General features: G+C 36.2%; 2 protein-coding genes and 1 non-coding gene across 4 annotated transcripts; all 3 read left to right on the plus strand.

Moving 5' to 3' along the window:
• The first annotated feature begins 2,358 nt into the window (after positions 1 to 2,358).
• LOC17885057 (auxilin-like protein 1) lies at positions 2,359 to 6,604 on the plus strand. 2 transcript variants are annotated; one of them, XM_006290488.2, is made up of 7 exons: positions 2,359 to 3,223; positions 3,325 to 5,450; positions 5,528 to 5,598; positions 5,688 to 5,753; positions 5,846 to 5,935; positions 6,027 to 6,203; positions 6,302 to 6,604. In XM_006290488.2, exons 1-7 carry the CDS (start codon positions 2,811 to 2,813, stop codon positions 6,335 to 6,337), a joined length of 2,979 nt encoding a protein of 992 aa, XP_006290550.1. In that variant the 5' UTR covers positions 2,359 to 2,810; the 3' UTR covers positions 6,338 to 6,604. The 2 variants fall into 2 exon arrangements, with proteins under 2 accessions (XP_006290550.1, XP_023637776.1); XM_023782008.1 differs by having other exon boundaries at positions 3,099 to 3,223; positions 3,336 to 5,450.
• Positions 6,605 to 7,548: 944 nt separating this feature from the next.
• LOC111830807 lies at positions 7,549 to 7,745 on the plus strand. Its single transcript, XR_002834136.1, has one exon. It is a non-coding gene; the product is annotated as a U2 spliceosomal RNA (small nuclear RNA).
• A 1,430-nt stretch (positions 7,746 to 9,175) lies between these two features.
• Positions 9,176 to 13,042, plus strand: LOC17887396 (acyltransferase-like protein At3g26840, chloroplastic). Its single transcript, XM_006290615.2, has 14 exons — positions 9,176 to 9,527; positions 9,875 to 9,926; positions 10,135 to 10,190; positions 10,304 to 10,462; positions 10,563 to 10,667; positions 10,903 to 11,018; positions 11,126 to 11,247; positions 11,339 to 11,447; positions 11,537 to 11,667; positions 11,744 to 12,110; positions 12,191 to 12,304; positions 12,487 to 12,572; positions 12,649 to 12,758; positions 12,852 to 13,042. The coding sequence occupies exons 1-14, from the start codon at positions 9,176 to 9,178 to the stop codon at positions 13,040 to 13,042; spliced, it is 2,070 nt and encodes a 689-aa protein (XP_006290677.1).
• The last annotated feature ends 1,130 nt before the right edge of the window (positions 13,043 to 14,172 follow it).

The following is a 14,172-nucleotide window of genomic DNA, read 5'->3' on the forward strand; positions in this document are numbered from 1 at the left end:
TTTTTTGAAAATGGATAGAAAAGAAGAGTATTTTTAAAAAAGGGTACACCAAAAGGGGTATTTTTCAAAAATTATCTTAAAAGTATTATAAACATTAATCTTATAAAAAATGCAAAATATGACGGGATGGGGTTATATGGTACACCACGGGGTTATAAACATTAATTTAAATAAAAAATTAAGAATATAGCATCACTTTTTATTTGAAAATGTATTAAAAATTATTAAAATTTGATACAAGATGACAACTTTTACTGCTTGGTAGTTACTAAACAAATGTATTTCGTTTTTATAAATTTTAATATCGTACTCAATTATTTTATAAAACAAAATCAAAAAATTTATATATACAAAAGTAAAAAAAAAAAATCTCATGGTGTACCATGGGGTAAATCCTATTAATGAGTAACTTTGATTTAATAATTACAAAACAACATTATATTATGGCATTTGGAGATTTTTCAAGCATATATACCAAATCTTATTGAGCAATATAAATGATGAATCAAAATATAATATTTATTTGAGCAAATATTAGTTTAATCTATTGTACATTTAAAAAAAAAATACGCATACTTATAGTTTTTTTTTTCAAATTCCACGACATATATTCAATAACAAATACTATTAATTATTAAAATTACACCAAAATATATACTATAACAAAGTAACACCTATATTAAAATCAAGAAATTTACCATGTGGTGGTATATTTGGTAAATACAACAACGTATATATAACATCGTAATATTTATATTAACTAAAAAGAATCATATCACTAAACTAATTAACTCATTTCAATGATTAATTATAAAAAAATGAATATGCGGTATACCACGGGGTAAATTCTAACTTCGTATGTATATATAAAGTATAAACTATAACGGTTGAAGTTTTATATAAAAGATACGCATAAATTACTAGACCTGTGGTGTACCACGGGGTAAAATCTAGTTATTCATTATGGTATGAAAACGAAAATTAAGCAACCATTTTTAGTTAATAACAACACCAACTACAATACTAAATGAGGTTTGCGATATTAAACTATATCACAGATATATAAAAAAAACAAAGTAATGAACACAAAGTAAAGCATACTGCATATATACGCATGCTTGCTGATAACTTATAAGTGTGTGCCTTGGTAAAGCATGCAGGAAAAACAAAGTAAGGAACTCCTACGACTATATAGAAAATAAAATTAAAAGACGAATACTCACGTTGATTGATATTACACTATACACACACTTTGTAAGTCTATATAGTTTACATAGTTAAAAAGTTTAGAAAACATGATTTTATCATTTAGACTTGTATGCTCCGACTCCGAACATAATGATGGCGTTGATAACCATGCTTGCCCTACTTACAAGATTCACTTATTCTTACCATGATCGCCATCTAAGTAAAATAGAGTATCAACCTTCGCCGTTAATACTTAATAATATATCTGATTTGGATCGGTAAAAACTTGCAGCGACATGCATATGTTGATTGTTGAAACTCATTTTTATCTCTTTTTCATATGTTCAGATGTTGAAACTCATGCATACAGAACAAAAGAAATAGTTAAGAAAAAGTGTCAAATAAAGCAAAAAAAAGTTAATCAAAACCAAATATATATGATTCTAATTTGGCCGCTTATACATTTCACATTTATCTAAGGACTTTATGTTGAAAATACATTAAACTAACACCAATTGGTACTATTAACGTTGTCATTCCTAATACAACTGTGTTATAACTTTTTAACAAAAGACTGGATAATCCGTATTTCTTACGTGTATAAAATGGCTAATCATTTGGCGGATGAATTAGCAAACTATGCGGATGAATTAGCAAACTATGCGTATTCTTTGTCTTTAGACTACCATATACATATGTCTAGTCCAAAAGATATTAGTTCTGTTTTATTCATCCACGTTTTGTTAGAACGTAGTTTCTATTTATTTTAATAATACTAAGGTACTACTAATTGATATACTTCAAGTGTTGATGACACTAGTCGCTGGCTGAATCAAATGACAAGAAGCCATTGATTTCTATACACAAACTGAATCACTATCCGTTTAACTTAATCACAATATATAGTTTCTGCGTATGATTTTTTAATTTACAAACAAACAAACAAAAAAAATTATGAAAGGGCCCTGCCTATGATAAGCCGCTTTATATTTTTGGTGGTCAACACCTAAGCTAACAAATATCATAATGGTCGTATGAAAAATTGAGTGCTGTGATTTCAAACCAAAGTGGCCAACACAAAGGACCCCTTCTTCTTTCTTTTTCTTTATTTTATTCACAAACGTTTCTAAACTCGAGAAAATATAAAACCATTTCGAATCCATTTCAATCCGTTAATCTCGAGCATATCACCATCCCCTCTTTCTCTCTCTTCTACTCTCTTATAATCTTTTATCCATTCTCTCTCTTCTCGCAATAGCTACGAAAAGCTAAACCCTTTCTTCTTCTTCTGCTGCTGTCTTTGTAGTTCGATTGTTTAGATTACTTGGGTCAAACCCAAGTTTGCTTCTTTCTTTCTATAATTCATCAAGTCCAGATCTTGCTTTCCGGGACCAGAAACGATTCAAGCGCTTCGTTCATGATATAAAGTTACCACCTTTATTTGCTTCTGGGTCATGCTTTTGTCTGCTTTTCGACTTTTGCTTTTGTCTGGATCATTCATAGTCTCTGAGATCTAGTAACAAGAGATCCAGAAGCAATACGAGAGAGATGGACTCCGAAGCCTGAGAAAGAAAGAGAGAGAGAGAAAAAATATTTGCAAGAATCGTTATTTTTGGATTCTCATGGAAAATCTCAGTTATTCTCGGTATCGAAGCCGGTCTTCTTCATTACCTAAGAAACCTTACAGTGGCAACAACGCCGATGGAGGTTTTAGCTACAACTCCGGCAAAACAACAACTACATACGACGACGTTTTCGGTGGTCCTCCTTGGTTCGGAGCTCCCACGTTATCTCCTCGTCTCGAAGACTATTGTGAGATTTTCTCCGGATTCAACGCCGTTTCCTCCATTCCGGTTCTCGATCTTCCACTTGTTGATGATAGAGATGTCTACTTTGATGTTTGGGCTCAAGGCTTTGACTACGGTGAAGTCTTTGGAGGTCTCAACGATTTCGATTTAGCTCCGTCGTACGAAGAGCTCTTTTTGCAGCAGAGGTCTACGGTGGTTGCTGATGCTGATTCCTCCGACGATGCTTGGTACTACTGATCAAAAATCGATACTTTTCTTCTTGTCTTAGATTCAATTTGAGCAAAAGGAGCTTTCTTTTTTAAGAATTTTGATTTTCATGTTTTTGTAGGACTCCTGAAGAAGTAGTGTCCTGTTCAGGAGGTACAGAGCATTCTGGCAAAAGTCCTTGTTTTTCTAATGGTAGAGATTCTTTTGATTCCATTGATGGGAGCACCGATTTCAACATTTCTTATAACAAAGCTACTGAGATAAGCAGCGGCGATATAAATATGTCTAGCGGTGTGATACGAGTAGCTGATCTTGGTGCTGTTCCATGTTACACTGCTGCAGTGGATGAAATGATTTGTGCTAGTGGAACAACAAAGCTCAAGAAGGAGTCTGGGCCTTCTTTTGTTGGCAGCAGAGGTACAAGTAGATTTGTCTTTGAAGACAAGTATTACACTAGTGAACCTTTTGTTACTGTTTCTGAAATTGGTTTGAAGACTCATCCTACTGGGATACCACCTCCTTCGAGGCCACCTCCTGTATTAAAGAGCGGTGAAAAGGCAGAACAAGAAAGGAAAATGAAAGAAGAACAAGAGTTAGAATTGCGGCAAAAAGAAGCTTTGGGAAGGGAAGCACATAACCGAAGAATAAGAGAAGCCCGTGAGAAGGCAGAGAATGAAAGGAAAATGAAAGTTGCACTTGAACAAGAGAAGGAACGAAGGATAAAAGAAGAAAATGGGCGAAGAATAAAAGAGGCTCTTGAGAAGGCAGAGCTGGAGCGAATGCTGAAAGAACTTGAACAAGAAGAGAAGGAAAGGCAGATTAAAGAGTTTCAAGAGAGAGAAGAAAATGAGAGGAGAGCTAAAGAGGCTCTGGAGCAAGCAGAGAAGGAGAGGAAGTTGAAAGAAGCCCTTGAGCAAAAGGAGAAAGAAAGGAGGGTGAAAGAGGCACGTGAAAAAGAGGAGAACGAGAAGAGGCTGAAAGAAGCCATGGAGCTAGAAGAGAAAGAAAAAAGGTTAATAGAAGCTTTTGAGAGGGCAGAGATTGAGAGAAGACTGAAAGAGGATCTTGAACTGGAAGAGATGAGGATGAGGCTGGAAGAAGCCAAGGAAAGAGAAAATCAAGAGCATCTAGAAAATGAAATAAAACAACATGAATGTTCAGTAAAAGAAAGTGACGAGAAAGAAACAGATGCATGTGAAATCAAGAAAACCTGTGAAACCATCACAGAGGCTCATGGAGAGCAATTATCGAGTGAAAGTCTTAGCGATGCTCTAGAAGAGGATGAAAGTATAGACGATCACGAATCACCAACCAACCAACAGGAAGTAGAAGAAGGACCAAGCCAGAGAGAATCTATGTCTGAAGAAACGTGTCCTTGGAAGGTTTTTGAGAAGAACCTTAAAGATGCCAGCCAAAAGGAAGGATCCAATGAGCTAAATACTGGATCCAGGTTGTTTGAGAGGGATCAAGAGGCATCAGAGTTGAGTGAAAATGGAGAATTTGGTGAGGAATTCAGTTCTGGGAATATTAAAGTAGGAAAGCACGAAGAGAAGAGTAAAAATTCTGAAACCTCTAAAGATGCATCAGTTCTCAAACGAGACAATGGGTTGAAAACTGAAGTTGAAGAAAGATCAGGAGACGAAAATGTGAGAAAAGCAGCATGTGTTCGTAGTGATCAAAGGAACCAAGAGGAGAGTAAGTGTGCTACCAAAACATCCTCTGATTTCAGAAGCCATGAAGATAAATTCACTCATCAACAGGAGAGAGGTATCTATGAGGAACAAGCAGGTTTTCGAGTATCTGCGCAACGTGAGAAAGAAATAGAGAGACTAAAGCGAGAAAGAGGCTTTGAGATGGAACGCTTAAGAAAGATAGAAGAAGAAAGTGAGAGGGAAAGAGAGAGGGAGAAGGATCGAATGGCTTTTGACCAGAGAGCCTTGGCTGATGCACGTGAAAGATTGGAGAAAGCATGCGCTGAGGCTAGAGAGAAGTCTTTGCCTGATAAGTTATCAATCGAGGCAAGACTTAGAGCAGAACGAGCGGCAGTGGAGAGAGCAACCACTGAAGCTCGTGAACGTGCAGCTGAAAAGGCTGCTTTTGAGGCAAGGGAGCGAATGGAAAGATCTGTTTCCGATAAGCAATTCCAGAGTTCAGGTTCCTTTGGTGAACGAATGGAGAGATCAGTTTCCAATAAGCAATTTCAAAGTTCAGTCTCATTTGGTGCTTCAAGATATCAAGATTCTCCTGGTACAAATACTCTGAAAAGTCTTTTTCTTTTATTTTCCCATCCCCCATTAGCTTAACACTGTCTTTTGTCTGTTAAGGTACTGATGGTGAATCGCCTCAGAGGTATACATCGAGATTAGAAAGGCATCGAAGAACAGCTGATCGTGTGGTAATTAATGCTTCTATTTTCCAAAACTCGTAGTGAAAATCTACACCATTGATGTTAATTAATGTAAGATCATAAATAACTCGTAACAGGCTAAAGCTTTAGCAGAGAAGAACATGCGTGATCTCGTGGCTCAGAGAGAACAAACTGAAAGAATGGTACAGCCACCAAACCAAAACTCTTCTTCAACTTCAAAAAAACTGCCTTCAAATGTTTTCAATACTCACAGTTTGTTTCGGTTTCCTTACAGAGAATCGCTGAAACCTTGGATGCGGAAGTAAAGAGATGGTCAAGTGGAAAAGAAGGAAACATAAGAGCATTACTCTCAACATTACAATACGTAAGTTTACTTAATGAAGATCAAAGCTAAAAAAAACAAAACAGAGTGAATTCTCAAAATTTGTTTCTTTTTTGTTGGTTTGATAAACCAGATCCTTGGTCCTGAAAGCTGTTGGCAACCATTACCGTTAACAGAGGTAATAACTTCAGCAGCCGTGAAGCGAGCATATAGGAAAGCAACACTTTGTGTTCATCCAGACAAACTACAGCAACGAAATGCAAACATTCATCAGAAATACAAATCTGAAAAGGTTTTCGATCTTCTTAAGGTAGTTCATCATGTTCTATAACACCTTTTCATACACTCTCTGAATTGGTTATTCTAGAAATTTTGAATTAGTGTTAATTGTTACTAATAAACTCCCAGGAAGCTTGGAACAGATTCAACTCAGAAGAAAGGTAGAAAGCCTTATTGTTATTGACATTTGACCTTTGGTTTTTGATTTTTTCTTCATTTTTTTCTTCTGTTTTTGTAAAGTCTATTAAGAGATAAGTCGTGTGCTTCTTTGCGTAGGTCAAGAGTAAATAACCTCTTTATTTTATTTCTATGATTGTTGCTAATTTCCCTAGATGATGTAATCATTTTCTGCAAATTTTTTTTTTTTTTTTTTTTGTAGATTCTAATATAGTAAATTTTCTTAGCAATATACTATAGTTTTATTTTTTTCCTCTGCAAATTGCTGTTACATTCGATCTCTATCATACTTGTAACGACCAGTTATAATACATATCTTGTCAGATTGTTGTAATATTGGCACAAAAAAAAAGAAAAAAAAAAAACTCACTTAATAACATCCCACATCGGTAAGTTGAACGATATCACGTCACGTATATATACTTGTACAAATTACGAAGTGATATATATGTCACTGGACGAAGTGATTGGGCTTCATGGGCTTGACTAAGTTCCGACCCAGGAAAGTCCCCGGGCCACTTTTCCGCAGAGATGCGGCCTCGGTAACGAGAGAATCGTACGGTGGAGAGATTAAAGCTGAGACACGTGTGTGGAGCTCTCTCTGCCGACGATATCATGGCCGTTCGTATTACGACAGTTATTCACCTGGTCCTTGTCAGGACTAACTGAACGGGGCTTACGTTTCAATGACAACAACTTTTTTTTTTTTTTTTTTTTTTGGTTTGGGTTTGGTAGTAACATCAAAGATATTGAAGAACCGGTTTCATGAAAAGCTTGTTTGAGGTGAAGTCAAAGAGTTAACCGGTTTTGTGTTAAGCGGTGGTGAAAGAATGAAGAATCCGATAACTTCTGACTAGACCATGTTGCCGATGCCGACCTTGTCGTCTCATCTCAACCGTCGATATATTACAGAAAGAGTTTCGAGTTGGAAGTTAGCTTGAATGGTCTATAAGCCAAGAAGAGCTTTATTAATGGAGTCAAAACGTAACAAGTGTAGATTGTGGATTAACTTCAAGTCAATGAATTGTTGTTACGTGTTATAGATAACGTGCATAATCAAATAATTCAAGATCTCTTTATCTTGCAGAATCTGAGGTTATGACAATATTGATTTGTATTCGTCCCACATCGTTGGCTAGATAACATAGGACGTTTTCTATTCATATATATAATGAGAGGTCGAGCCTAACAATAATTTCATACCTTTCTCGGCCTTTTGGCTAAGATCAAGTGTAGTATCTGTTCTTATCAGTTTAATATCTGATATGTGAACCATTGGTTCACACGATATTAACTTTATTTTTCGAGGGAGATATACTCATTAAGATAGCTTGCTGTCTGAGTTTTCTTGAGTCGTCTATGTGTTGCACTATTGCATGGACCTGGCTCATCCCCACCAAATATAGTCCAATGTTGAATCCATCACTTCCCCTAAATTTCCAAAAACTTGCTCTGAATATGTAATGTATGAAGGATTGTATTGTATAGCGATGAAACTTTATCATATATCAAAAACTTCCCCTAAAAATTCCCAAATTATACTTCACAAATGAAACTTTTTGAAAGAGAAGAGAAGAGCGCGTGAGATCTACTCGCGGCTCTCTCCTCTCTCCTCCATTCTCTTTTTCTGATCACAAACACTTGCACCGCGTGAAGGGTTCCTCCGGCGATTCCGGCGTTGATGAGGAACTCATGGTCCATGGCGCTTCATCCGCAATCTGTCGCTTCTTCTTGGCTTCACTAACTAAACAAAATCACCAGAGAAGGGGAGAGGGAAAGCTTCTGCGAGTCACTGCCGACGAGCTCTTCGATGGTGTAGCGGCGCAGATCGGAAGAGGGAGACTTCACGACAAAGATTGAGAGAGACGACGGTTAGATCTAGGGACCCGCGATCCTGGAGGTTTCTTGTGGCCGCCGCTTGATGGGGGAGATTGACTCCGGCCGGGTGAAGCTAAGCCACTGTCGTTGGAACCTAGATCTACTCCCTACCGCCTTTAATCTCACATCGGAGCCTGGAGCCTTCTCGACGAAAACAGATCGGTTTCTTCCTCTTCCTCAAAGCTTTTCTATGGTGGCAGAGAGGCAAACAGATCCTGGATCACCTACTTTGTTCGATCCGCGTCGTCCAGGTACACCGGAGGTCCTGTTCCGGCGTGCATCTGCAGCATATGGACGACGGCTACATCGTGTTCTACGGCTGTAGATTAGGGTTTCACGCGGTTAATTTCGGTTCTGTGAAACCGGGTCGGTTTTGTATTTAGTTTGGTTAAGTTTGGTTAGATGTAATGGATCGGGCCCTATTGGGTTTTGGAATGGGCCTATTCCGGAAATATTGTAAGCCCTTTGGACATAAGTTTTTAATTGAAAGCCTTTTACAAAAAAAAAAAAAAATTCCCAAATTATTTTTGTCTCCTTTTCTGCATAATTCCAGTAGCACACAAAGTGCATGCATGCGTCCACCAAGTAATTCTAATTAATACAAATAAATAGCTCTTCTTTGAATTACATAATGTGGCTTGTTCAAATTTGTTTACTTCTAGATTACTATACACAAACCACTAAATTACATGTTTTGAATGATATTGTCTAGTTGATTAGCATTCTTTTACAATTATGTCTCTTACCACACTAGGTTTATTTCTTATAATACCTCTTACATCATAAATTAAAAGTACATTCTCAATCTGTTGTATGATTATTTTTAAAACATTTTTATAATAAACTTATAATTTCCGCCCATTTTCTTGGCTCTTTGTTTGGACGAGTTTGTAGTACAATAAGCAAATAAATTTTATTGCAAAACTCTCTCACTAGAGCTTCTTACAAATGGTGGTTACAATACTTCGCTCACTCTCCGGTCTCTGTGCCGTCACTTCTTCATCGAGCCTACAACGACGGACGTCAAACTCAAAGCATCGACTCACGGAGATAAAAAAAGTAACATCAATGAATCCTAAGCGTGGTGTTCGTCGGAGACAGAAGAATAAGAATGGAAACATGGTGGAGAACCCGTATTCGAAAGTGGAGGCGGCCCGTCCTGATATCCGGAAGAGCTTGTCGGATTTTTTGGAAGAAGCGAGAGATTTTGTTGAAGATGGAGGTGGTCCACCTCGTTGGTTCTCTCCATTGGAGTGTAGTGCTCAAGCTCAAGGCTCTCCTCTTCTCCTATACTTACCTGGTTCGTTTGTCCTTTTAACTCTTCTTTCGTGTTTTGATCGTAATATGAATGGACCTCCGCTCGGGTAAGGATCCGGGTTTCAGGACGTAAACCCGCAGAGGTACCGGGTTAATTTCATATGTGATCACTTAGTGGACTTCTTGATATTTTGTTGTAACATGCAAAGAACATGCTCACCTCCGGATTAGTTGGACTTAGCTCGAACACGGATGATTAAAAAATTGCATCTTGTGATGATTTCTTTTGCCTGAATGTTAAGTTGACAAAACTGTTTTTATTTTTTATTTCAATAAAGCTTTGCATGCAATGCTATATTAACAAAACTGAGGTAACTAAAAAACTTGCAGGGATCGATGGTACTGGACTAGGTCTCATTCGCCATCACAAGAAACTTGGGGCGTACGTATTTTCATATAATAATCTTTATATATGGTTTCTTGATTTCCTTAGAAGATTGCATTATTTGCAACATTGTTGCCTCTTTTTCTATTATTCAGTTGAAGCAATGAATCAAAGGAAAAAGATCAAATCATAACTAATATGGTTTTTTGTTAGGTAGTTAATTTTGAAATATTGACATGTAATGTTGTATATTGTCTTGGAATAGGATTTTTGATATATGGTGCCTTCACATTCCAGTCAGGGACCGTACTCCTCTTAAAGGTGACTTTTTTAGCCCTTCTAAGTAGTATATCGTATATATTAACTACAAAAATGATTTATTAATCGAATAGATAACTAATCCGGATTTAAATTAAACCCTTTTTTGTGATCAGACTTGGTGAAACTTATTGAGAAGACTGTTAAGTTGGAGCACTCTAGGTTCCCAAATAGACCAATATATTTAGTTGGAGAATCTATTGGAGCATGTCTTGCTTTAGATGTTGCAGCCAGGAATCCAAATATTGATCTTGCTCTGATCTTGGTTAATCCAGGTACAAAAAAAAGCTTGGCCTGCATGCATGATTCTTATTTTTCCGGTAAATGCCAAGAAATATGTGCCTCTTTACTCATCTTAGAAATTATGTTTTGCAGCCACACATGTCAACAACCTCATGTCAAGACCTCTATCAGGAATGATGAGTGTGTTACCAGATGAAATTCCCACACTATTGGAAGACTCATTTGGTTTGAAGCAAGGTACACTTTTGTTGTTGCTATTATTGTCTCTTCTCATATTATAACTTGACTTGATATTTTCCACAAGTTGGACCTATACAATATCTCCAAGTTCATTGTTAGCACTTGGCATCTTCTTGATTTAACTTAGAAAGCAGTGATGGCTGTGAAATTAAATGTTATATAACAGTAGTTTCTTACATGTATATGAAGTACTTAAAGAAACATGACAATCTCTTGTGGAATTATTACGTAGGCGATCTATTGAAGGGAATGTTAGACGCTTTGTCAAATGAATTTTCTGTCCACCGAATGGGCGGATTTGGTGGAGAGATTCTAAGAGATCTCTTTGCAGTTTCGGCTAATTTCCCTGTAAGTATCCCTCCTTAGAAACTCACGGTCTTATGCGTTTTCAATTTCAGTTCTCGTGTTCATCAAGTCATATATATGATCAAAACCTTAAAACACACTATTTTCAGACTCTTATTAGGATGTTCCCTAAGGACACACTGCTTTGGAAGTTTGAAATGCTTAGGTCAGCTGTTGCATCTGTGAATTCTCACATATACTCAGTCAGAGCTCAAACACTGATACTTCCGAGGTCCAATAAGTTTCTCTGTTTCGGATGTTCTGAATCTGTTTTGCTTTAAAAAGCTTGTACAATAAGTGTAATTTGATTATGACCATTGCAGCGGACACGATCAATGGCTTCATAATGACAAAGACATTGACAGATACTCGCGGACGTTGCCAAAATGTATTGTCCGTAAGCTTGATGATAGTGGACAGTTTCCCCTTTTAGTAAGTGATCTCTCTTCATCCAATACAAAAGTAAGATGATGTTACTTACAGTCCAATACTCTAATTGTCTCTTTTACATCTCATGTTAGGAGGACAGCATAGACCTGGCTAGTATCATCAAGTTTACTTGTTTTTATCGCCGCGGGAAGTCCCATGATTTCATTTCAGATTACATTATGCCTACTTTATTTGAGTTAAAACAACAATTAGACGAACACAGGTAAAATTTTGCTAGTCAGTATATTAAGTAAAAGGCTATAGATGAATGATACTTAATGATATATTCCACGGTGCAGATTGCTAATGGATGCTATTTCACCTGTTATGCTATCAACTCTAGAAGACGGTACAGTTGTAAGGAGCCTTGAAGGGTTACCTTCAGAAGGACCTGTTGTGTACGTTGGCTATCATATGATATTAGGATTTGAGTTAGCTCCAATGGTAGGTATACTTATGAAAGAGAGGAACATTCACATGCGGGGTTTGACACATCCTATGGTATTTATGTATATCCGAGACTCTTTAGTCGACCCGAAGACGTTTGACAAATATAAGTTAATGGGTGGAGTACCTGTCTCCAATATGAATTTCTACAAATTATGTCGTGAAAAGTCTCATGTGCTTTTGTATCCTGGAGGTGTCCGTGAAGCTCTGCATAGAAAGGTTATGTTAAATTAAATATATATTGTCGCATGGTGAAATTTTTTATGTTGGAGGCTAATATGAACAGAGAGACTTTACAGGGTGAAGAATACAAGTTGTTTTGGCCAGAACAATCCGAGTTTGTGAGAGTTGCATCTAAATTTGGAGCAAAAATTGTTCCTTTCGGTGTTGTTGGAGAAGACGACATCTTCAATGTAAGCTTTCTCTACTCAAATCTTAAGCTCTACACTATATTAAATGTGTTCTTAGAGAATTAATAAGAAACAATGTTTCTCTATATTCAAAATGCTTATAATTTCTACATATAGTCTACTTTTATATGTACGGAAACCTTGGTTTCGAGTAACTTTGGTTTGGGACATTGACTGATTTTCAGATTGTATTGGATTCCAATGATCAAAGGAACATCCCTATCCTTAAGGATTTAATGGAAAAAGCAACAAAGGACGCTGGCAACCTAAGGTGATTTACGTTTGATCACACTCTTATGTATATTTCTCATACATAAACACATAATTTTGAACATTAAAATTGTTAGGGAAGGCGACGAAAGCGAATTGGGAAACCAAGATTGCTATATTCCAGGACTTGTACCTAAGATTCCAGGACGGTTCTACTATTACTTTGGAAAACCAATAGACTTAGCAGGTATGTATACAATCTAAGTGACAGCTCTCTACTTCAAATCACTGATCTCAGTATATACTTGCCATAATCGCGGGGTTTTGTTTTCCATGGCAGGTAAGGAGAAAGAGCTGAAAGACAAAGAAAAGGCACAAGAGGTTTACTTGCAAGCAAAGTCTGAGGTCGAACAATGCATTGCCTATTTAAAAATGAAAAGAGAGAGTGATCCTTACAGACACTTGTTGCCAAGGATGTTGTATCAAGCCTCACATGGTTTGTCTTCTGAAATCCCAACGTTTGATCTCTAAATTTTACTGTGGCTATATATATGTTGTAGACAAATCATATGATGTTAGAGGTTCTAAGATTCTTTAGAGATCTAAGATCTTTTATTTGCTCATGGAAAATAAACATGTACATGACATAAATCTATCTATTACTTTCATATTGTCTTCTAAATTAAATAAAGTTAAACATCTAAAACATATACAACGTACGTTAAAAAAAGAAAAAAACCCAAAGACACACACATACATGTGAACACCCTCCCTATTGGAGATAAACGAACTAATGGTTTCTATTTTGTTTTGCATGTGGAAATTAAGTTTCTAAATTATAACAAGATCCCGACAGGTCACTGACTCACTGTTGTTGCGATGTGTTTATATCCGAAAATGTATCTATTTTTGCTCTAAACTCCTTTTCATACAAGAGGAGGTGTGCAATATAGACTTTTAGTCTAGCTAGATACAGAGTACATAGATATATGTTCGGAAACGTCCTAAGCTATAAGTATGCGTATGCTACATATCCATTTTTGGAAGTATGTAATAAAGGTTCCTATATTGATTGTTAAAGCGTGTTAATAAACTTATAAGACCACCCTCTGGCATTATTTTAGGGGATCTACCCCTAAGATTTGCAAAGGAAAATTCTTATATAAATCTTATATAAGAATTTTCCTTTGCAAATCTTAGGTGATCTTACCTCCTAAGATACTAGCAATGAGGATGCTCTAACGTTCGGCTAGCTCTGCTTCATTTAATAAAGGTTCCTATATTTACATTTTTTTAATAAGTTTTTAATTATTTAAGATTTTCATATTAAAATTATTTTTAATTAATTTAAGACAAATAAAATTTAATATTGATAATTATACCCAAAAAAATACGACCAAGAATATTAATTCGAGAAGATATGACTAATTTAATAACATATATAGAGAATTAATTGAAAATAAAAGGTTTTTTCTAAGAAAAAGTATGAAATGATTAAAAGTTTATCAAATTAGGGAGTTGAGGTAGATATTGACAAGATTCAATTAAAAATATTGAACTATTCCATAAGTTTTAAATTATTATACATAAAATTAGAAAATTAGTATGAAGCACATGCCCTCACCCATAACACCTACATCCGCCCATGCAGGACACATTTT

Source organism: Capsella rubella, unplaced genomic scaffold, assembly GCF_000375325.1.
Source record: "Capsella rubella cultivar Monte Gargano unplaced genomic scaffold, Caprub1_0 scaffold_5, whole genome shotgun sequence".
Lineage (NCBI taxonomy): Eukaryota > Viridiplantae > Streptophyta > Magnoliopsida > Brassicales > Brassicaceae > Capsella > Capsella rubella.

Coding starts and splice junctions, on each gene's coding strand:
- LOC17885057 (XM_006290488.2), top strand. CDS start 2,811: ATGGAAAATCTCAGTTATTCTCGGTATCGAAGCCGGTCTTCTTCATTA. Junction 3,224..3,324: donor GATTCCTCCGACGATGCTTG/GTACTACTGATC, acceptor ATGTTTTTGTAG/GACTCCTGAAGAAGTAGTGT. Junction 5,754..5,845: donor GAGAACAAACTGAAAGAATG/GTACAGCCACCA, acceptor GTTTCCTTACAG/AGAATCGCTGAAACCTTGGA.
- LOC17887396 (XM_006290615.2), top strand. CDS start 9,176: ATGGTGGTTACAATACTTCGCTCACTCTCCGGTCTCTGTGCCGTCACT. Junction 10,191..10,303: donor GGACCGTACTCCTCTTAAAG/GTGACTTTTTTA, acceptor TTTTGTGATCAG/ACTTGGTGAAACTTATTGAG. Junction 10,668..10,902: donor CTCATTTGGTTTGAAGCAAG/GTACACTTTTGT, acceptor ATTATTACGTAG/GCGATCTATTGAAGGGAATG.